This window comes from Falco cherrug, chromosome 14 (genome assembly GCF_023634085.1).
Source record: "Falco cherrug isolate bFalChe1 chromosome 14, bFalChe1.pri, whole genome shotgun sequence".
Taxonomy (NCBI): domain Eukaryota; kingdom Metazoa; phylum Chordata; class Aves; order Falconiformes; family Falconidae; genus Falco; species Falco cherrug.
This window is the reverse complement of record NC_073710.1, coordinates 11,360,179-11,381,911: the sequence shown is the minus strand read 5'-3', so window position 1 is coordinate 11,381,911 and position 21,733 is coordinate 11,360,179. Positions and strand designations below refer to the sequence as shown.

General features: G+C 37.5%; 1 protein-coding gene across 2 annotated transcripts in view; it reads left to right on the top strand.

The window, feature by feature from the left end:
• Positions 1 to 21,069, top strand: part of RHPN2 (rhophilin Rho GTPase binding protein 2) — a 30,867-nt gene extending 9,798 nt beyond the window's left edge. For both annotated transcript variants that reach the window (XM_055726769.1, XM_055726771.1), the window contains 14 exons: positions 904 to 1,019; positions 4,229 to 4,357; positions 7,667 to 7,742; positions 8,744 to 8,821; positions 9,493 to 9,617; positions 10,539 to 10,705; positions 13,015 to 13,202; positions 14,519 to 14,675; positions 15,129 to 15,248; positions 15,345 to 15,539; positions 16,309 to 16,385; positions 17,168 to 17,314; positions 18,107 to 18,262; positions 19,564 to 21,069. In XM_055726769.1, coding sequence (XP_055582744.1) covers positions 904 to 1,019; positions 4,229 to 4,357; positions 7,667 to 7,742; positions 8,744 to 8,821; positions 9,493 to 9,617; positions 10,539 to 10,705; positions 13,015 to 13,202; positions 14,519 to 14,675; positions 15,129 to 15,248; positions 15,345 to 15,539; positions 16,309 to 16,385; positions 17,168 to 17,314; positions 18,107 to 18,262; positions 19,564 to 19,815 — 1,983 coding nt within the window. In that variant the 3' untranslated portion in view covers positions 19,816 to 21,069. The remainder of the gene's footprint in view (positions 1 to 903; positions 1,020 to 4,228; positions 4,358 to 7,666; positions 7,743 to 8,743; positions 8,822 to 9,492; positions 9,618 to 10,538; positions 10,706 to 13,014; positions 13,203 to 14,518; positions 14,676 to 15,128; positions 15,249 to 15,344; positions 15,540 to 16,308; positions 16,386 to 17,167; positions 17,315 to 18,106; positions 18,263 to 19,563) is intronic.
• The last annotated feature ends 664 nt before the right edge of the window (positions 21,070 to 21,733 follow it).

The window sequence follows — 21,733 nt, the reverse complement described above, 5'->3', positions numbered from 1 at the left end:
CCCATCTTATCCCATCTCATATTACTCCATTTTCCATTTTACTTGATACTGAGCTATCAATATATAGTCTTGGTTTTGGCAACGGGTAACAAGAAAAACTAATGGGTGGATAAATCACTGCATCTGGGACTGTGAACATATACAGATGAAATAACTTATAAAGCTTATTCATATTTCACATTTTTGTTGCAGCATGCAAAGATGCTGTTGTGTTATGGCAGGATAGACTTAAAGACCTGAGAGTTTCCTGGGTGTGAAGAAGAGCTGTACAGATAAGCAGTATGTGCCAAAAATAAGTCTGAGATGTAAAGAGAGGAACCTAGGGAAGGAGGGGTAGGAATTGTACTGAAGATCTGAGCATCAGAAGGAACAAGAGCAGAGATCCTTAGAAAGGTTCTTGAAACTGTGAGCAGTGGTGCCACCAAAGCCTGTTGTTGATAAAGTTGTATTTCAAGGCTGCATGTATCTCAGTATGGAACTCTTATACTTTGCAAAGGTTAAGCAGAGGAATTTGATAGGAATTACTGCCTTGCCAGATACTGTTTTTATGAAACCCGTAGAAACTTAATAACGCTCTTGTCAAATTTGGTTATAATTAGAAAATAGCTTCAGAAGATTTCTAGGGGAGAACAGACTGGTTCACAGATGTACTTAAGCTTTAAAACAAATATTTTCTGCCTGGATTTTAATGTCAAATACTTTGGTGGTGGTATCTTTTTCACTTTTGGTGACCAGGTGATGGTTAATGAGAAAGAAACACTTGTCAGTCATTCATCATTGATGAACGTGTAGTTAATTTGTATTCATACGGAACCCATGCTATTAAAGTTCATTCAAATTCAGTGTTACTCCTTTTTCAGTCTCTTCCAACAGCAACAAGAAAATTTGTTTCCTTAATTCTAGGGATGTAATCCTCTTGCTGAGACTGGTCGAAGCAAACTGCAAAATCAAAGAGCTGTCCTAAACCAGCAGATCTTAAGAGCAGTAAGAATGAGAGCTGGTGCTGAAAATCTTTTAAGGTAATTGTTATGACTTCCTAAGTTCTCTTGCCTGAGAAACAATTTTTTTTTCTTTTAATTTTTAAAAAGTCTCTTAGCTATTACTTTTTGCCAGTCTGCCTAACCGTTCCTCTTAACATGCTGCATAAATTACTGCTGGATGCTTTGTCAGTCTCCCTGAGTTTTTTTTAATGCTGTAGCTCTATCGAGTCATGACCTGCTATGAAGTACATTTTCAAAGCTGCAATGTTACAGCAAATGAGCTGAATGTTACATTATCTTATGTTGCTCTGTTTGATCAGCTTTATTGCTAGCGATAATGGCAGGTGAACCTTGCTGAATATTGTAATGAGTCCTTTTTACACCCTAAATCAAATACAGGTATTGTTACTGTACTGTTGCTTTTTCCAAAATCCTTTATGTCTGTGCTCCACGGTGAAAAGGACCATTGGTTGCCTTGTTTATTCCATGTAGTAGTGATACAGGAGTAGCAGCACCTAAATTGAGCAGGGTTACAGTTGCCACCAAGTTCTCCTACAGTTTGAGGTAAATTGAAGAGACTTTGCCCTTCATCTATTATAATTTGTCCACCAACATTTTTTAAAGACAGTTTTACATGGCTGTCCCCATAGGAATAGCGTTATGTTGCCCCTGTCTTGAGGCTACTACATCCTGTGATGAGCTGCCTAGCAAACAGCCCCTGTAGCTAGCTTTCCAACAGTCCATCCCTCTGTTACATAGAAGAACTGAAAATTTCCCCAGCAGTCATCTGCAGTAGTCTCCTGAAGTGTCTGTTTCTCTGCTACTGGAGCAACAGTTGGTCTCCAAGAACAAAAATGTAGTCCTGCTTCCTTAGAGAAATGAAAATGCTTGGATAAATTCACTTCTCTTAAACTTGCCATTGATAGGTTGCCCTTTGTCTGTCACCTGCCTTTATCTCCACCTTTGGCAAGAAGGGTGATAGGTCCAAAGCTTATGTAGTTTTACCCTCTGTGACTGACTTAGTTTTGCTTTGTTTTCTGGTAATTGACTTAAGGAGTAAGACTTTAGGGTCTTTTGCCACTTTTTGTATGCATTGCGAAATTCTTGTGTCTGCTTTTGAAACTGATTGCTGTTCCTTCGGTAGATGGTTCTGATGGAAAGACTAAAGAGATGAGTGTGAACACTGGTTACTCTAACGTTCAACGTAAAGATGTCCTAAAGTTCGGCTCCTGATACCAATATTAATGGCTGAAGTACTGACATTGCTGTTGACAAGAGTAGGAACTAAGCTGATTTAAAGAGTAGAGGACCAGACTTGTTTCTGAGTTGTTAAAAATCTAAAACGAATGCACACCTGTTAGAGTACTAAAACTTGCTAATTCTTTGAAAGAAGCAATTTTAAAGTAACCTGACTACTAGATAGTTCACATGACTAGACCTATTTACAGTCTCCTAAGGAAAACCATAAATAAACAAGCTTTTTGTTTTCAGATTCTGGTTTCATTTCATGAAGTTCTAAAAGAAACAAACCGATTGCTGTCCACAAGGAGTGTCCTGCAGTAGGACTTGTGAAAAAACTGGAAATGCAGGTTTCTTTACTTTCAGCTGAAAGTAAATGCTAGGCTTGAAACAAGTGATCCATATAGCGCAAAGACTTTTGTCTTTAAGACTTCTGAAAGTCACAGTCTCCTTTTCGTTGTCTTTTGTTGTGGAAGTTCTGATTTAAAACTGAATGCAGAGTAGATTTGTGTGGATCTCAAGGATATCACGTTGCCCCTGTTGCTGTCTTTTGCTGTTTGTATGTCTACAGTGCAAAAACATGAAAAGGTAATCCAATTAACTCTAAATTGGCATGGAAGTTGGCAGCAATATAGCTGTATTGGAGAAGTTCACCTGGATGGAACATTGGGGTTTCTGAGAAAGGTACTAGAATCCCTCCCGTGGAGGCTGGCAAGCTAGATCAAACACGGAGCCTTAGTAAATTATAATTAAATTGCTGCTAGTGTCAAAGCTCACCCAGTTACCTATGTGGTGCTGCCTTTATCAAGGAAGATCCACTCCACCCTGTGTCCGTGTCCAGTTTAGGTTATGCAGGCAGCAGATGTTAACATTGCTTAATTTAAGCAATCTCAAGTATTCAGTAAAGTACAGCATAGAAAATTCACAGATAACACATTTATAATATGAAGTACAAGCTTAAGAGTTTTAGCCTCGGAATAACTAGTTCTTCAGCAGAGGGTTGTTCCAAGTGGAGCCTAGGTGTATGAGAGTGTTATTCATAAATATTTATGAAGGTGAATTTTATCTTAAAATAAAGGTAAATGCAAAATGCTGCAAACTTAAGTTTGTTGTTGCCTAATGATTTGGATTCTCTAATACAGGGGTACAGTATCTTAAGCCTGTGTATGGTTCAAGGCTGTTTATCTTAAACTCATATCTGCAGTTATAGATAACAGTTTAAGTCTCTTGAAAATAGTAATACTGTATGGGAATCAGGTTAGAAATAGTGATAAAATATCCTGAAATACACAAATAAGAAGTCATGCAAATGCTCTGGCAGGGTCTAAATGCAAACATCCACTGTGCTAGCAGTTCAAAATGGTGTCATGTAAATATAAAGATAATACAAATAATGGCAAAGGAAACAAGCAAACAAAAAAATCCTATTTGTATCTGGCAAAATAAAATTATAGAGAAAATTGTATTGTATTAAAAGAAATATCTTTCTACCTCTATATTTGGTTGTAAAACATTCTGTAGTAACAGTTTTATGGGAGAGTTGTTTTCTTTTATTATTAAGATCAGAAGTCTCAACTGATCATTATTCAGTTTATAAAATGGGGAAGTCTCTTTTGAAAAAATAACTCCTGACTCTCCCCACTTCCACCCTTATAACTTTTGGGAAAAGGTCACATAATCTGCAAATAGGAGGGTAATTCTGTTTAAGAAGCTTTAGTTTTGTTGATTAAGGGTCAGGCTTATTTTCAAATACAGTAATGGCACAAAAAAATGTAGCATATAGCCAACCTGTGTGTCTGTGTGCTGTTATCTGGAAACTATCCCAGGCTGTCTCTTGACAGAAAAACCTAATGAATTCTGAAACATGAAGTCTTGTATCATCTCTTAAGTAGATAAAAAAAAAAAATATCTTAAAAATGCTGAGAATGCTAGCAAGGGATTCAACCAAGCTTATGTACAAACCCTTTTCCTGGGCAGTAAAAAATGTGTATGTCTCTTTCTTTCTGCAGAGCAACCACCAACAATAAAGTACGAGAGCAGGTACTACTGGAACTGAGTTTTGTAAACTCAGACCTGCAGATCTTAAAGGAGGAATTGGAAGGGCTTAATATCTCAGTAGAAGTTTATCAAAATACAGAGTAAGTATAAAGCTAAATTACTCAATTTTTAACAGATCTTCTGTTTACCCTTGGAAACAAAACTGTTTCTCGGTGGATGTGAATGCTGTAGAATAGACAGGAAAGAACAGAGAGCTTGATAAGAAGAGAACATACTTGATTTGTTGACTAAGGGTTAGTCTGCATATTTGTCTCTCACTTGGGAAAGGTGTGTACCATTAATCCTTAGATACGGAGTTCCCTGTTGGAAGAGAGTTGCAAGAATTGAAAACTCTTGGGGCTGTAGACAGAGCCACGTGGCACCTAGCAGAATTTCCACTCCTAGAATGGCTAATTGGTTCAGTGCATTCTGGAGTGAGCAAACCTAGTGATGTACTTAGTATCTGTTCTCAAATCCAGTGCATACAACAGTCCTCTTTTTAGGTGGAGAACAGAAGTACAACACTGATTTGGAGCTCAAAGCAGAGCTGAGGTAACCTTTAAGGTGTGCGCTTCAGTGATAGAAATCTGTAATGGGTAAAACAGAGGAATTCTTAGTAATGAAGCTGAAAGTTTTCCAAGATACTTTTCTAACTTTAAAGATCATGCTAAACTTCAAATTGAAATGGGTCCCTCAAAGATAAAACTTAAAGAGTATTCATTGCCTGCACACTGCAGCGATTTCTGTATCCATTAGGTGTCTTGTTGCTCCTGAAACCAAGTGTTTACTATTTAATTAACATTAGCAGCTCAAGAGGCAAATTGAAGTACTTCATGTGATGTGGGGTATAACTTTGGGTCCCTCTTAGCACCGTTTTCATTTAGGTGTTAACTTCCAGGTGGACTACAAGGCATTATTAATTAGAGGGACTAAGCACATTTCCAGTGGGGTATCTTTCAACTGAATGCTGATCTGATGCAAAATATCTACGTTTAATTTTTCTCAAAAAGAAACTTGTGCTAAAGCTCCTGCCCTCCACCCCCATGGCAAACTTTGACAAGTGTTTGATGCAAAAATGTTTTTTGTTCAAGATTTTACCAGTCTTCATATGTGCGTGTGAGCATAGAGAGACAGTATGAAAGTTAAGGCTGTGGAAATGAGAACAAGACTCCAGAAGTACTATTCCTTCTTCTAGCTAAAGAATATTCAAAATATTTGGATTCTCAAGGGAGGGTGAGCAGTAGGTCAGGCCCCAAGGCAGGTAGAAGCCTTGTGGCTGGGCAGTAGTATGCTTGTTATTCAATCCTGATCCTTCTTCCCCAATCTGTTTTGAGTGGTGTTTTACCTTTCTGATGCTGTTCATTCTAAGCTCTAAATGCTTTTTATATTCCATTAGCTAAAATAATTAGCTCCCTCTGTAACTGCTCTCCAGCCTTTAATAGCAAAGAGCTAATAATAGTTGCTCTCTGAATCTATTGTGCATGTAGTCATCAACGTGAGGTCACACCCACGTTACTGGGTTACACTGTGTTGTGTTACACCAGTCTGAAGGGTTGGCCTTCCTAGTACTTGCATGCATCTCAAGTGGATTGAGAGGCATGATGCTGTTTCTGCTCAGTCCTGGAAATCCAGGAACACCTCCCTAACTGTTCAATGCCCCCATGATGTTAACTCCATGGGTGTGGTACCTTAAAAACTTCAATTCAATTCCTTTGAATGACAAATGCTGGTGTCTACAGGGACTGTGGGTAGTACTAGAACTCATTGAACCACTAAGTTAGGATTTCTTTTGCATGTGTCTCACTTCCTTTTGGGGTAAGAGTCTTGATATAATCTATTGTAAAACTCTTGTGGTTTCTTCTAAAAGCTTCATCAGTGTTGTGGTTTAAGCCCAGATGGTAACTAAGTACCACACCCCCACTGCCCCCCAAGGGATGGGGAGGAGAATCGGAAAGGAATGTAAAACCCTGAGGGTCAAGATAAGAACAATTCAATAACTGAAATAAAATAATGATAATAACAACAGTTATAGTGAAAAGGCGGGAGAATGGGAGAGGAATGAAATCCAAAGGGAAGGCAGGAAAGAAAAGAAGTGATGCACAATACAGTTGCTCACCCCCCACTGACCAATGCCCAGCCGGTGTCCGGGCAGCAGTCCAGAGCCCTGGCCAACCCCCTAGTTTATATACCGAACATGATGTCCCACCCCACGGTGTGGAATACCTCTTTGGCTGGTTTGGGTCAGCTGTCCTGGCTGTGTCCCCTCTAAACTTCTTGTGTCACTCCAGCCCTCTCGCTGGCAAGGCCTGAGAAACTGAAAAGTCCTTGACTTAGTTTAAACATCACCCAGCAACAACTAAATACATCGGTGTCCTATCAACTTTGTTCTCACACCACATCCAAAAAACACAGCACTGCATCAGCCACTAAGAAGAAAATTAACTCTGTCCCAGCTGAAACCAGGACAGTCCGAAATCAGATCGTTTGCACTAACTGTAGTGGTGTTTTGGCTCTGTATCTTGGAAGTCCTTTTCAAGATAGCAGGGCCACTTCCTGGATTGTGCCCACCAGTTTAAGGACTCTTCCTCTATCTGGAAGCAATTCTGATCTTTATTTTTTATTATTGGGTAATACACTTAGTGGAAGAGCAGTATATATAGCTTTTGAAGGATAAACGGTGCTCTTTAATTCATAGTAGTCTTATTAGCTAGTGTTGTTTACTGATGTGATCCAGGCTTAAGTCCATGATACAGATGTATATTCACTTGAGGTTCATATTTTTTTTAAGTCACAGTTCTCATCCTTATTGCCCTTTGATATTTTAGAGGTTGACTTGTTTAGAGTTTAACACCTAGCATTGTCTAGAAACTAAGTAGTTTTCAGACTTCCTACTCTTACACCTTTCACTGTTAAAGTTGCTATATTTTGGCCCTGCTTTTCCCTCTGTTAGGGGAAAGCACACATCACTTCTACATGTGAAACCATTGGTAGCATGTAAAATACTGGTGGTAACTATTGATAATTACCATAGCTCTTACCGTGGCAGATCTTCTAGCAGCTGTGGAGCTGTTTTCTGTCCATATAACTTCTGAAGGTGTATAAAGGTTGAGCTACGTTGCAGCAAGCCAGCCACTGAGAGTCTCCTTTTCTTTCCTTGAAGGAAAAACAGACTCAAATGAAAAAAAAACAGCACAGGCAAGTAGCTTTCTTCAGTCTCTTCTTGAGGAGTCACAGGCCATTAAGTAGACTTTCTTGGGCAGGAAGGAGCAGAGCTGTTATAAATTTACCTTTTGCTTGAACACCCATCAGCACAGAAGCTTCTGTGATCAAATGAAACAAAAGTAACTATCTTATCAACAGACAAACAGGAAACAAGAATTTCTGAATCTTTTTTTCTTTTTTTTCCATAGAGAGACTTTCAGCATTCCCTTGGTACCTCTTGGCCTCAAAGAAACAAAAGAAGTCGACTTTACACTCCCCCTCAAGGTAAATTGGAGAGACACATTTCAGAACAAGTAGTTAACAGAAGTAACTTCCATTTCAGATTTGTTTAAAGAAGCAGAAGTAATTTATGTACAAATTATTTTTTATTTGCCTCAAAACTGAGATCACAGTGTGTTAAAAATTAGCCACCAATTATTTGGGTCGTGCTCATATGTAACTAGGACAAGGAGTCAGAAGACGTTATAAGAAATACCACTTTGGAGACAGTAGAGTTAAACCAAAGAGAATAAAAATGCCTTCTACAGTTTTTGTTTCCAATAAGACTATTGATTCCTACTCTTAAGTGTGAAAGGAAGTAGTAATGAAGGTTTTACTCAACGTAATGGTGATATTCCAACTTGCACTAACTAGGTTAGTTCAGTTGGGAAGCAGTGTTGCAGCATTATCACTGCTTGCTTGTTAGCTAATACACTTTGCTGGCTGTTTGTGCCACCTTCTGTATTGTTTGGACTACTGTGTATTGTGCAATGTAGATTTTAATCTCATGGTAAACTATCTTCTATCACTGTAGCATTTGCCTCGGCTTTTACTTCTGCAGGTTAATCTCTGTGTTCAGATTGTGGTACCACTTGATGCCATTGCAGCTTTGTTAATTTAAGTGGAATTGCCCTAATATAGCTGACAAGAATTTGGCAGTCTCTTCTGTTAACAAGTTTTTATGGTCACTTGATTCTCTTGTTATTTTAGCTAACAGGGTTCATTTGTCCCTTTCAAAGCCACTAAGCGTTGCTGTTTTAAAACCCAACGGAGTTGATGTTATAGGTGTTTGGTTCCTTTACATCAGACTGAAACTTCTTGTCTTCAGATATCAAATAAAATTATTAGTTTAATTGTCTTTTTGTGGTCTCATGTTACTGTACTATTGACTGAAAGGGAGTAGACACCATGCAAATCACAACTGAATCTGTACTGTTTGCAACTGCAGAAAAAAGTTATTAGTTTAGGTTAATTTTAGATATTCCAGTTCTTTACTTTTTTTTTAGGACTTTATTCTGGAACATTATAGTGAAGACAGTTCTGAGTATGAAGATGAAATAGCAGATCTCATGGATCTGAGACAGGTAAGTTCAAGTAGGGTATACCATGAGGTCTTTTAATCTACAGTTGTAAATAACAACATTTGTATGGAACCAGCATATGCTATTATTGCTTATAACTTATCATACTCTTATTGACTTAATTTCTGAGATACGGAACATCAGTCTTCGTTGTCCAAGAGCTTTACAATGTGAGTAAAGAACAAGTGAAGAAAAGGATGAAGTTATGCAAAGTGATTGAGCTATTCACACAATTTTGTAAATCCTGTAAATCTAAGATTTGTCTTATTTTTACTTTGAGGTATTTTAATTTAGCAGAAAGAGTGTTGAAGTGAGTTTTTCTGGCAAAAAATTGTAGTAGAATGGTGGTTATTTCTAACTATTGTTTGTTTCCTGTATTATACTAGAAATACAAACATTCTTTGTAGCTTTCATAAAATACCTACAATCTTTATTTAATTTTAGAGACTTGCCAGACAGATCCCCTTTGCTTAAAGGTTACGTGCTACTTGTGTGTAGCTGAAAAACTCTTGTTTGGAATGCATCCATATGGCCTTAAGCTTACTGTTCTCAGATTCCACACATTTCTATTGATATGCAGAAGTCCAAAGGAAGCAGAGCTTTAACCTTGGTGTTGCGGTATTCATCCTGTAACTTAACACAATATATTTTATTTTAATCTGTTGTATTTTAAGGCCTGCCGCACTCCTAGCCGAGATGAAGCTGGCATTGAGATGTTGATAAGCTATTTCCTTCAACTTGGTTATGTAGAAAACAGATTTTTCCCACCTACCAGGCACATGGGAGTTTTATTTACATGGTAAGTGTGTAGTTCATGTTTGTCTTCTCTTCTGTTTCAGAACACTGTTAACCATTAACTGTCTTCTGTTTAATTTGAAGCATCAGTGTGTTTCTTCCTACCTCGCTCCCTGCAGTGTGTGTTGTTAACCTTTTGGGGTTTTTTAGTGTTAAGAGTAAACCTGAATACAACACACCCTTTTCATGCTTAAGAGTGAAACAATTGGCTAGATTATGATTTGGGCTACAGGTTAGTACAAGGGGAAAAAGAGAGAAAATAATCTTCATTTTGGACAACTGCACATGTGTCCTTGACTCTCAGCCGTGGTGCATGAAGCAGATGGGGAATGGGTTACACCTTAGTTCTCCTCCTTCAATTTGTTAAGATGACCATTTGGACCAGAAAAGGAGGAGAGACTTAATTTATTATAGTGGAGTGTTTACTATATTTATGAGCAAAGTTTGACTCTGAATTCAGAGGTTTTATTTTTATCATGAAAAAGATTACTACCATGCAGCCAAGAGGAACTGTTAAATTTCTAGTCATAACTGCAGATAGAAACCTGAAAAGACAAGCTATGAAGGATTTGACCATGCTAATAGTTAGTATTTGGCAACATCTAAGTACAAGAACATAGCAGCACATATGGATGCTTCCCCAGTATACTGTCAGCCTCTGTGGTATTTCACAGGCACTTTTGAGTTAGATACAGTATGCTTATGGAGACCCTGCTGAAAACTAAGCCTCAGATAAAGCCGTTCTCTGGCTTGCAGCATCTAGATTGTCCTCACAGTATGGGATGGTATTTCTGTTCACTTTAATTTTCACTGTAGCATAACGATTACTAAGAATTCCACTTCTCTTTTGGAAAAACAGAATGAAAATATCTGTTGTTTCAATGGACTCTGCTAATTTTAACACTTCTAATATTTGTTTCCCAAGGTATGATTCCTTCACAGGTGTCCCAGTGTGTCAGCGAAATCTGTTACTTGAAAAAGCTAGCATTTTATTCAACATCGGAGCCCTCTACACACAGATTGGAACAAGATGCAATCGTCAGACCCAGGCTGGACTTGAAAATGCTGTTGATGCTTTTCAGAGAGCTGCAGGTACAAATATTCAAATATTGGGAAGGTCTTTATGCACATGTTCGTAATCTCACCCTGACATCCTCCATCACCAACTGACTTCATTACACAAAAAAGGAGGAATAGGGAAATTGAAGCCCACTGAAGAGCTGAGATGGCACTTTAATTCAAAACTCGGAACTGTAGTCTGAACATGCAGATAAAGACAGTGAATACTGTGGTTAATGATTAATGAACCGTAGTTCAAAGGTCCAAGTAATAGCCCTAACGTGAACTGCTTCACTGTTCATTCTTTGTTTCACCAACATAGCTGCTTTTACCTCAGTGATATTACATTGGCATAAAATCAGATTTAAAGGCTGATAAAGGGCTTAAAACCTAGCTTTCCTTATGGTTTCTGCAAAATTAATCTTACTGTGTTCTCTGGTGAAATTTGCAATTAATTGGAAGTTGACTATATTTTCCATAGGTTCCAAAGGCAGACAGATTCAAAATACTCAAGCTCTGTCCCAAGCAAGGAAGAATACAGATTCTAATAAAGGCAATCACATCCTTTGAATTAATTAACATGTTACAGAAGTTTTTGGTTTGGATTTGTTTGGGTTTTTTTTCCGAGTAGCTTTTCTAATTTTTTTCTAAATGTCATCTGTGCTACACATAATGCTTAAAGACATGACCTGTGTAATTAATAGCTACTGTAAGATTTATTTTTGCACTAGGAATCTGTGGCTGTCAGTTTCCACTGTATGGGCAGTTTTATCATCTACAAACTGTGGACCACAGAGTTGGATTGTCATAAAACCCCTCTTTTGAATACACAGCCATCAAAAAATATTTCTTCATGCATTTATTAAATAAATTATTTTTCAGCCTTTGTATTTAATCTAAATGAAACTTCAATACTAAAATCAATCTAAAATCGATCAATCAATCTAAAAGAAATTTCTCCATTTTGCTGCTGCTCCTTCCATTTTGCAGATAAGAAATAACTGCTTTTCACTTCAGTGTATTTACAGAACAGAATTAATTCACAAATTGAAATGCATCATTTGCTACTACACTACCTTTGTAGGGCCCCAAAGCGACGTGCTCAGGAGGCATTTCATTGTACCTGTGCATGGCTCCGTAACACTGTTCATTATGTTGGTAGAGACGTGATATAGAGCATGTATTAACCATTTCTCTGCGCTGAATGGAAAATGTTGTACAGAGCTTACCCTCAACAAAGCTCTTGGTATGTATATACTTACGTGATAGGGAGAAATATGTTGAGAAAAAATAATATTTCCCCCCCTGCCTGTACTTTCAGTTCCTTTCAATAGGGCACTGCATCAGCACTTGGGATGTGCCTGGCAAGTTTGGGCTTGATTTTTTTTTTTTTTGGAAAAAAGGCAAAGATTGCCATAATTCAAATTTGTGTAAGAGCATATTAGTAAGTTAAAAGACAAAAGTTAACACAGAACATGAAAAACCTCTGAAACTGATAGTAGGAAAATACAGCATAACATGGCCAGAACTGAATGTAGTGGCAAGAACTAAGATAACAGAAGTTGAGACACTTGAAAAACCAGAGGTCTTATCATTAAGCTTTTGTAGTAGTATCAGCAATTAGCAGGCTAGTAGAACCCACTAAACCAGTTGGATGACATGCATACTTGAAGGTTACACTTCCATCCCTGAAACTGTTACTTAATATTTGCACTACAGTTAGTGTTTGTTTTTAATTGATAAATGATGGAAACGATTCATGCGTTGATAGAATCAAATGTCTAGAGCAGAATCTAATTTTACCCTATTAAATACACTGGTTTAGTTTACTTACAGGGATGGAACTGAGCTTTCATTTGGACACAGCAGCACTTAGCATCTGGAAAGGAGGTTCATAATTAACTACATTTATAAGTTTGTGGTTTTTCCTTCCATCCAAGTGTTCTATTTTCACCTCCTTATGGCTGCATAGACTTCTTTTTCTTGTCCTGTGTATAAGCCGTAGCCTACCACTTCCATATACGAGTCACGTTCAGTTCAGTACAGCTTTATGGTCAATCACAAGAACTGTTACAAGCAGATCTGAAGGTATTGCCCTTAAAATCTGCAGTTTCTGTTGCTCTTCTGAATTGTAATTTTGAGAACTGTGCCTGGAGATGTTTGATGGGAATGCAAAGCAAAACCTGTACAGTTTAATTTCATGTGTACCAAGAATCCCTTCAAATTGCTGTTGTTCATTACTAGAAAGTATGCTCTCCATCTTTATCATTGTAGTACATGCTAGAAGTAAGTTCACTTGTTTCTCTCTTTGTAATGCTGACAAAGCCATTTTGTAATTTCAGGAGTCCTAAGCTACTTAAAGGAGACCTTTACTCACACACCAAGTTATGATATGAGCCCAGCTATGCTGAATGTATTAGTAAAAATGATGCTTGCACAAGCTCAAGAGTGTGTTTTTGAGCAGATTGGTCTTCCTGGAATACGCAATGAGTTCTTCACACTAGTGAAAATGACACAGGAAGCTGCCAAGGTAAAATAGGAGACTTAAAAGTCAGTCTTTAAAATAACTGTTTACAGTGCTGTGTTACTTGCTACAGCTTCTAGTAATACTAACAGAATTTATTAAACCTAAATGTTAACAACTGTTACTGAAAACCAAAAGTAACAAGGGACAGCTGACAACCTATAATGACAATCGCAACCTTTCAGAAGATTAAAACACAAATAGCTGCAGTCTAAGTATTATTTTAGAACTGTTGTGTTTTTTCTTTTAAATTCATCATTCATGAAGTTTAAACAGAAACATGCTGGAACACTGGGGCAGTGAACTTGCCAAAGCTTTTTTACAAGCTATTTATTGTATGCTCTTTCAAACAGTATAGATCTTGTCCACAGAACAACATACAAAAGGACAGTGTTGTTTGTGTAGTTCTCTGTTAAGTATTGAACACAACCTGTCTTATTTCCCAGCAGGTGGAGGTTATGCAAACTTAAAAAGCTGAAGTCCAAAAGAATAACTAAATTGTAACTGGGGGAGGACCCTGATGAGCAGTCAGTTGGTAGTTGCAGAGCTGTCTTGGGGCTTGTCTGAAAAATGGGAGGCAGGCTGTGCCCCAGAAGGTAGTGTTTGTACTTGATTGAGGTCGCTGACATCAAAAATCGGGTATGCCAACAAGATATGAAGATGCTTCCTGAGCCATTTCAGAGTAGCAGATATATGATTGGTTCCATACTAGATAAATGGGCAAAGCTTTTCCTACCAACCCTGTAAAGCCACCCTGACCTGTCTGTAGGATCGATCAGCTGTAGAGGAAAGGTTTTTGGATTGTGTCAGTTTGGAGTTGTTTGATCCATTAAAGCAGCATTCACTACTTGACAAACCTATTTTATTTCCTCTGCATAAAGAATAGTAGCCCAGTTTTAAATAAGACCACACAAACTTAAGGCTAGATATGACTCCACAGTTTCAGAAGTGAAGCACAAACCTACTGTACAAGTAATATGCTTCACTCTTTTTCTCAGCAGACTTCATGCAGTAAGATGTATTTGTATATTAAGAACTGTTAATTATATGGTGTTTTTATTTTAACTTTGAAGCCATATAGATTGAGTGACTTGGTTCATCTGTTCTTATACAGAATTTTTACTTTTCTTGTAAGGGAAAAATCAGAGATGGAATTTCAAATCTTCTCAAAACTTCTTTCCAACCCTTTCTAACCGTCTCCCCCAGCCCCTCTTTGATGTGATGCACATGAAATTATCTTAAAGCTGAATATAATATCCCTTGCTTGAGCTCCTAATAAGCAATGTTACATTATCATATTTCAATTTTGTGCTTTATTTTAGGTGGGAGAGGTTTACATGCTGGTTAACACTGCAATGAATCAGGAACCAGTGAAAGAGAATATCCCCTATTCCTGGTCTAAACTGGCACAGATAAAGTCAGACCATTACAAAGCGCTGGCACATTACTTCATTGCCACCATTCTGTGTGACCATGAATGTAAGAATCTTACATTTTCTATATATTCATGTAACTAACATTAACAAACCATAAACAGTTATAATTTGGTCTATGAATAAGACTAGGAGCCAGGAATTTTGGGGTTTCAATATGTGTTAATTTGTGGCCATTTTCCCATTCAGATTTGAAGCCATGCTTTTTTGTTCTTTACAGAAGAATGTGGAAGTCCAATAAACTAATTTCTGCAGAAACAAAAGAAGTATTATACCCATTATATTCTACTGAATTGTTTGATTCTTGTCAATATGTTCTGGCATGTAAATATTATTTGGATATTGCAGATGATAAAACTGTAAAAGTCCTAAAAACTTGAAATTCCTATCAATATGTGTGTGTAAATATTTGACTGCCTTTGGAGAAAAGGTAGTAGCAATTACACAACGTTACACCTAAAGATGTGTAATGGTTAATGTTCTGTATCAATTATTCCAGTGCAGTCTGGTGATGATGAAGATCAGCAGGAGAAAGCCTTGTCACAGTTGTATGACTACATGCCTGAAGGATTGATAGTTCTCACCGTTCTAAAGGACAAAGTTCAGAGAAAACAATTGGGTAACTGCCAGATTCTCACAGCTACTAGATACAGTTTGAAAATAACCTCGTATTTATTGTCTATGGATGACAACCAACAATTCTGATTTTTTTCAGGGAAAGCACACTTACGCAAAGCCATTGTTTATCATGAAGAAGCTCTAAGAGTCTGTGGTCTATGCAAAAAGCTTCGAAACATCGATGTTCTTCAGGAGGTTCTGACAGTTGCACATAAGCGCTCACTTCTCAAATATGCTCAGCAAGAGACAGAAGATGACTTTCTCAGTCTAATCCAGGCTCCAGATATCCTTCGTAAGTGTATATAGCTAGAAATAGAGGGTATTAACCTTACATGTGTATGCTTTCATGGGGATATGCCTTTATATGATATATTTATACATATATAATATGCATCCATACATAGTATAAATAATGTACAACTTATATACTTAAACATTTGAGTTCAGATTCCTTGCATGTTTCCTCCATCACAGATAAATGAATTTTGTTACAGCTGCTTTACAATGTTTCTGTCTCTGGTCACATAATTTTCTGGGGTAGATAACAGTAATTACTTACAACTCAGCTTTTTTGGTGACTGTCTTGTGAGCTAGAAAAAATAGGGAAACTTTAAAAGCTAAAATCATATGGGGAAAACTAGTAACTGTCTCCTGTAGCACGAATCTTCTACTAGTCTAAGTTGTTAACTCACTTTGACTGCTATTGATTCTTCATATGATTAGTCCAGCACGTCCAACTGTTTCCTCTTCGGAAGCAGTGGGAAAGAATGAGCACTGGTTTTAAATATTTCTCAAAGGAAAATAAATTAAAGAGGAGAATAGCTTAGTTTTGTTTGGATGGATTGTTTTAAGTTTTGTGTATTGATACTATGAGCTCTGAAGGGATTTTTAAGGTGATTCAGATATTTGCCTTACAAATTCCCACAAAAAGTGAGCTTTTCTACAGCCTGGTAAGAATTTAGGAGAAATTTCTATCTAGCTTGGAATGCAAAAAAAAGTATTTTGTATGCCTTTCAACTAATACTTGAGAGAAAATGAATTTGTTCTTCTTTTTGTTTTAGCTAAAACAGAGCATAAAATAGAAACAATCGCTCCTCAGTTTTCCAAGGTGAAAGTTAAAGATTTCTTTCACAGACTGGTACGTAACATGCTAATACCAACGAACCTCTGTCATTTTGCTAGCAAGTATAAATTCATTCTAATGTGAGGGAAGGGACATGAGCATTTTAGCCTGAAAAAATGATCCTGTATTAACTGGGGGGGTTTGTCAGACGCTACTGGAGAGATCATTCGTAGCCTCAGAGGTGTAAGTCAACTTGAGACTAGCAAAGAATAGAAGTGCTATTGTAAATGGCTTTGCACAGCATTCGTTCTTGAAAACCTTTGTGAAAGTCCCATGAAGTTTCAATGGGTAATTGCATACAACTTAAAGGTGGGGAGAAACACAAAGTACTTGGAGACAGGCATGCAGAATGTGTAATGTTGCATGCTACAAAGCCGGTCTTTAAGGTGGCTCTGTGTATCAGTGGCCAAAGGGAACTGGGAGTTGCAGTTAGGGTCAGAATATGCAGTGTTTCACAAATCAATTTATCTTCTCCAAAATGGAGTAACATAGAACCTTAGAGCCTGCTGCAGCCAGAAGATTCTGCACACTTTTAACAGAGATCTCAGAACAACTTGGCATTTGCTGTGATCCCACTCTGTTGGAAGTATCACCTGAACAGTCATGAAATAGGGCTGAGCACTTCAGGGGATAGCTTAAACTTCTGGGATAAATAGCACTGCTCCATTTCAGTGGAAGTAGCTGGAAGTTAACCTGAGTAAAATCTACATAAGATGAGCTTAAAGCATTATAACTTAAAAAATGCAAATGTTTACTTACAAATAACAGTCATGTGCCTGTGGCTATGTTACTTACAGGGCCCACTGACAGTGTTCTCAGCCAAGCAGAGATGGACGGCTCCACGTACTATTCGCATCCACCATGAAGCAGGAGAGCTAGGATTCAGTCTTAAAGGAGGTTCACCAGTACAGATTTATTGTCTTGATCCAGTTTGCACTGCAGCTGTAAGTACATCGGTGCAATATTAATAATTGATCACCGGACTTGAGCATTCCAGTCTTTTAAACGTAACTGCAGCTTGTTAATACTGGTGCATGGCATATTTATTGGGTTCTCCTATACGTCAGTATAGTACAGTCATATAATCTGAACACATTCTGTGCTATATACACCTTAGGTGTTAGAGTACCTGTATCCCTGAGATCACATTAAACTAGAATTAATTTCTTGCCCTGTTCACACTTAATAGATATGAAGTCCCAACAATTTTTTCCCCCATCTAGTTCAGGAAGTTGTAAGGGATAAAGGCTTTAGAAAGTAGCAACAATAAGGATGAGGATCAGGAAGGCAAGGCAAGGTAGCATGTGCCCAAAGCAGCATGCAGTGATGAGCACAGTTCAGCTGTAGGAAAGGCAGAAGCAACTACAGAAGTACAAATAAAAATACTGAAGAAATGGAAGTAAAATCTGGAGAATGTATCTCATGGGGGACGATAGCATAGCAAAAAACAAGTTTCCTTTATTTAAGGAGAAAAGTGAAAAGGACATAGAAAGAGCCAGCATTTGAGATTACCATTGATAAATGTGATTCTGCCAACTCAAATAGGTAATTTGTGTACTCGAAAAGTTACCTGTTTCTGTGTTACATACACAATTTTATCCCACGTGTTTGGCTAGGCGGTGGTTTTATAGCATCTAAGAGGGAGATGCCTTTAGGGCAGATACCATGTGGTGACAAAAACATTTTGTGCATCTTTACAATTCCAGATCATAACCTTTGCAAAATTTTTTTGACAGTCGATGGGCCTAAAAGAAGGTGACTACATTGTATCAGTTGGTGGCGTGGATTGCAAGTGGCTCGGAGTGAACGAGGTGCTGGAAAAATTCAAAAGTGTGGGAGAGCGGCCCATTGAGATTGAGGTTATCAGTTGCCAGGATACAGCGGCATCTATGGTATGTAATGAGGCAAACGCGTTTTGCAGATTGGATATGTGAGAGTTGTTCACTTTCCTGGCTTCAGTCCCTGATTTGTGTTTACTTTCATGTAGTCGGATCCCACACCAGCAGTGAATATATAAAGTATTCAGGCATGTGTTCAGTTTTAAACAGTCTGTTTAAATCATCATGAGTTAGCAAGCTAAAGTACAGTCTTTGTGTGCATAAGAATATTTGGGTGGGTTGTTTTTTTTGGTTTTTTTTTTTTTTTTTAGTGGAGCTACTTAGATTAATTGCATTATAAATTCCAGGTTATATTTTATTTTTCCCCTAACTTGTCCCAGAGGATGAAAATATTACCCTGTTCAGCACTGGAAATGCCACAATGAAACAATAATGGAATGAAATAGAACATCCGTGACCATGTGCTTATTTTATATGTTGTTAACATAAATGATCTGTGACTTTTGTATTAGATCATAGATTAATGAATGTATTTTTTATTTTGGTGGACTTATAACTGTCTAGTCAGTTACTAAGCTGCTGTAGAAGCTTTAGACTGAGGAAAAATGATCACAAGATTAAAAAATGTTAAGCTCTAAATAACAAACTTATTTGTAGTGTGAGAGAACCTGTAGTTCAGCTAAATCCACTGCTTCATGCTTCTAACATTCCCTGGCAAGCTTAGGCACTGAAGTAGTGTTGCCTTAGAAGTGAGCAAGGTGCTCTTACTGCTGTTAGGTTTTTGTGTTTTAAGAAGTTAATTTTTCCTTATTGAAAATAAGGAGTTGCACACCTGCCATTCCAAGCTGCTACTGGAAACAAGAGGGTAGGGTATAATCAGGCTGCTTCAGGGCACAGCTGAGACAGAGAAAGCTGTGCCTTTCGGGTATCCCGAAAGACTGTCCCACAGTAGCTCTTGTCATAGTTGCAATTGACATGGAACCTGACCAAAGACAGCAAAAAAATCTTCCCTTCAGAGATCTGTGCAAGAACTACATATATAAGCTTTGTAGAGAGGTTAGTATATGTATTGTATAGTTATGCTAGAAGCCAGTAAACGTAACTATAACACAACCCATGGAAAAGATTCACAAGTCCCTTTATGCTTTGCATAGCATAACCTTGAGTCTACACGGGCAAAATACCAGAATCGCAGCACGCTGAAGGGCCTTGTATTCAATTATGATGTCATTAGCACAGAAAACTTGCTGTAGTCTGCTTTGGAAAACTACTTGCACAGTAACCTTTTGTTATCGTCAAAATTTTTGACCCATTTTGGGTGACTGATTCTTGTAATGCTTCTCCTTTCCCTACAGCATAGTAAGAGTGCAACTTACTCTGTGGGTATGCAGAAGACATACTCCTTAATCTGTTTAGCCATGGAAGAGGATAAGATTGATCAGACCAAGAAAGCCCCACTGAAACTGCCTTTTCTAAGTTGGGGAACTAAAAATAGACAGAAAGCCGCAAGCACCCTCTGCCTGCCTTCAGTGGTGGCTGGAAGTTCTCCGATTAAGAAGAAGCTTTCTCCCTTCACGCTTCTGAATACGGAAAGTTCATTGTACTGAGTCTTTCAGAAGGATCTGTTAACATGACATTTTTCTTTACAATGTATTTTAAAAAAATGTCGATCAATTTTATCTTTATATAGATGTGTGTATAACTTCAGACAAATGCCAGTGACTTCATTTACTGTATTGAGCCACTATGAAGGTCAGAGGCTGCCAAAAACTGTAAAACTGAAGTATTTGAAGGTTAGAATGAAATGGTTTGGGAGATATGCAATAACAAGATGTAGATTATACAATGGCTTACATGAGGACTGGATTCCTTTGGAATTGCAAAACACTGTATTGTGACTGGTTTTTTATAACTGATAGATGGGAGTTATTTATTACAAACTTGTTGCTGCATGCAAAACATTAGGGGACATGTTAAAGGATGATTTTGCTGTACAAGTTTAGAGTTCATAACAAATCACTTAACACGACTTCAAGGAATTATCTTAAACTACAGGTGGAGAGGATAACATTATTCAGAGAAACTAGCCTTGTGCCAAGGGGCAGTGTCATATAGTTGTTTTTACACAGAGACATTTGCTTTCTGAGAGTACTAGGTGTAGTCTACTGAATAGTTAAATTTAATTCTGGAAGAGAATTAGGCGGCTTAGAAGTCAAAAGATCTTTTGAACTACAAAAGGCTTTTACTCTGCTCCTTTTCTGATCTAGGCTACATTTTAAATGCCTGCCGATTCAGTTGTTAAACAGGCTTTACTCCAAATTTAAAATTATTTAAAATACTTACCATAAGACTTGTATCTCATCATCTTGTTAAAATTGATAGCTGTGGAATAAATCTCAAAACTGACCTATTGCAGTGTATTGATCAAGAGTACATAAACTGTGGTGATGCTTTAAAATATGAGAAATGCTTGAGAGTCTTAAGTAGCAGAATTTCTTTATTATCACATCAGATAAAAAACCCAAATCAATATAAAACCATCCTCCTCCCCTTAGAACAATTAATGAGTAAGTATTGGCTATATATATTAAGGAGGGAGAGAAAAAAATTAACTGAGCATTTCTGTGAAATTTTCTATTTTATGAAATTGAAATTAATTGAAAATTGCTAACACTGTAGTGTTAGTTAGCATTTGCCATCTACAGAGTAGATATATGCTGTTTGATACTCAAAACTTAAAATATGGGGACAGTTTGCACCTGGGTGTAAACTTTGAAGTTGTCATTTATTTTTAGTTTCTTACATAATAGGTGTAAATATGTTGATGACACATATTTAAGAATAAAAATCAGATGCTGTTATTTAGTAGTAGCTTTTTGATTCTGCTACGGCTTGGATGATACAGCATAATTTAGCGCTGGCATACCTCTTGCATGTTTCTGTATTGTTGCTTACAAAGAACTAAGAAACTGTCTTTCTTAAAAGTTTCTAAGTTCCTATATTATGGCCTAAAACGTGCTTCCTTATAAAAAGTGTTAACATATTACAGAGCTTCCCTACAAAGGTTACAGAAAAAAAAAAGTAAATTACTTGGACTCACCTATTGTTAGTAGGTATTCTTCATGTGTATTTGTAGCAGCACTTTTTTCACACACAAGCAGCAGCAGTCATACACTGATACACAAGACCCTGCCATACAATATTTTATACAGAAGATATTTACTCTGCATATATGGCTAAAATGACTATCCAGCTAATGAAATCTTTAGCACCATCACATGAATTGCCCTTCCAGCTCTTCACGTCTTCATGCCTGCTATGATAGTCTTCCTGCAAAGATCTGCCTGTTTAATTAACCTTTCATTCCCACCATCACACTTGCTTGTCCTTGAGGAAACGTTTTGGTAGGGTCTTTTTTTATTTTACACACCCACCCCTGCCCTCAATTCAAACCAAAATTTGGCCTTCCTAAGTGCCATACAGCTACATACTTACTATTTCCTGTCAGCTAACTAAAGACTCTTT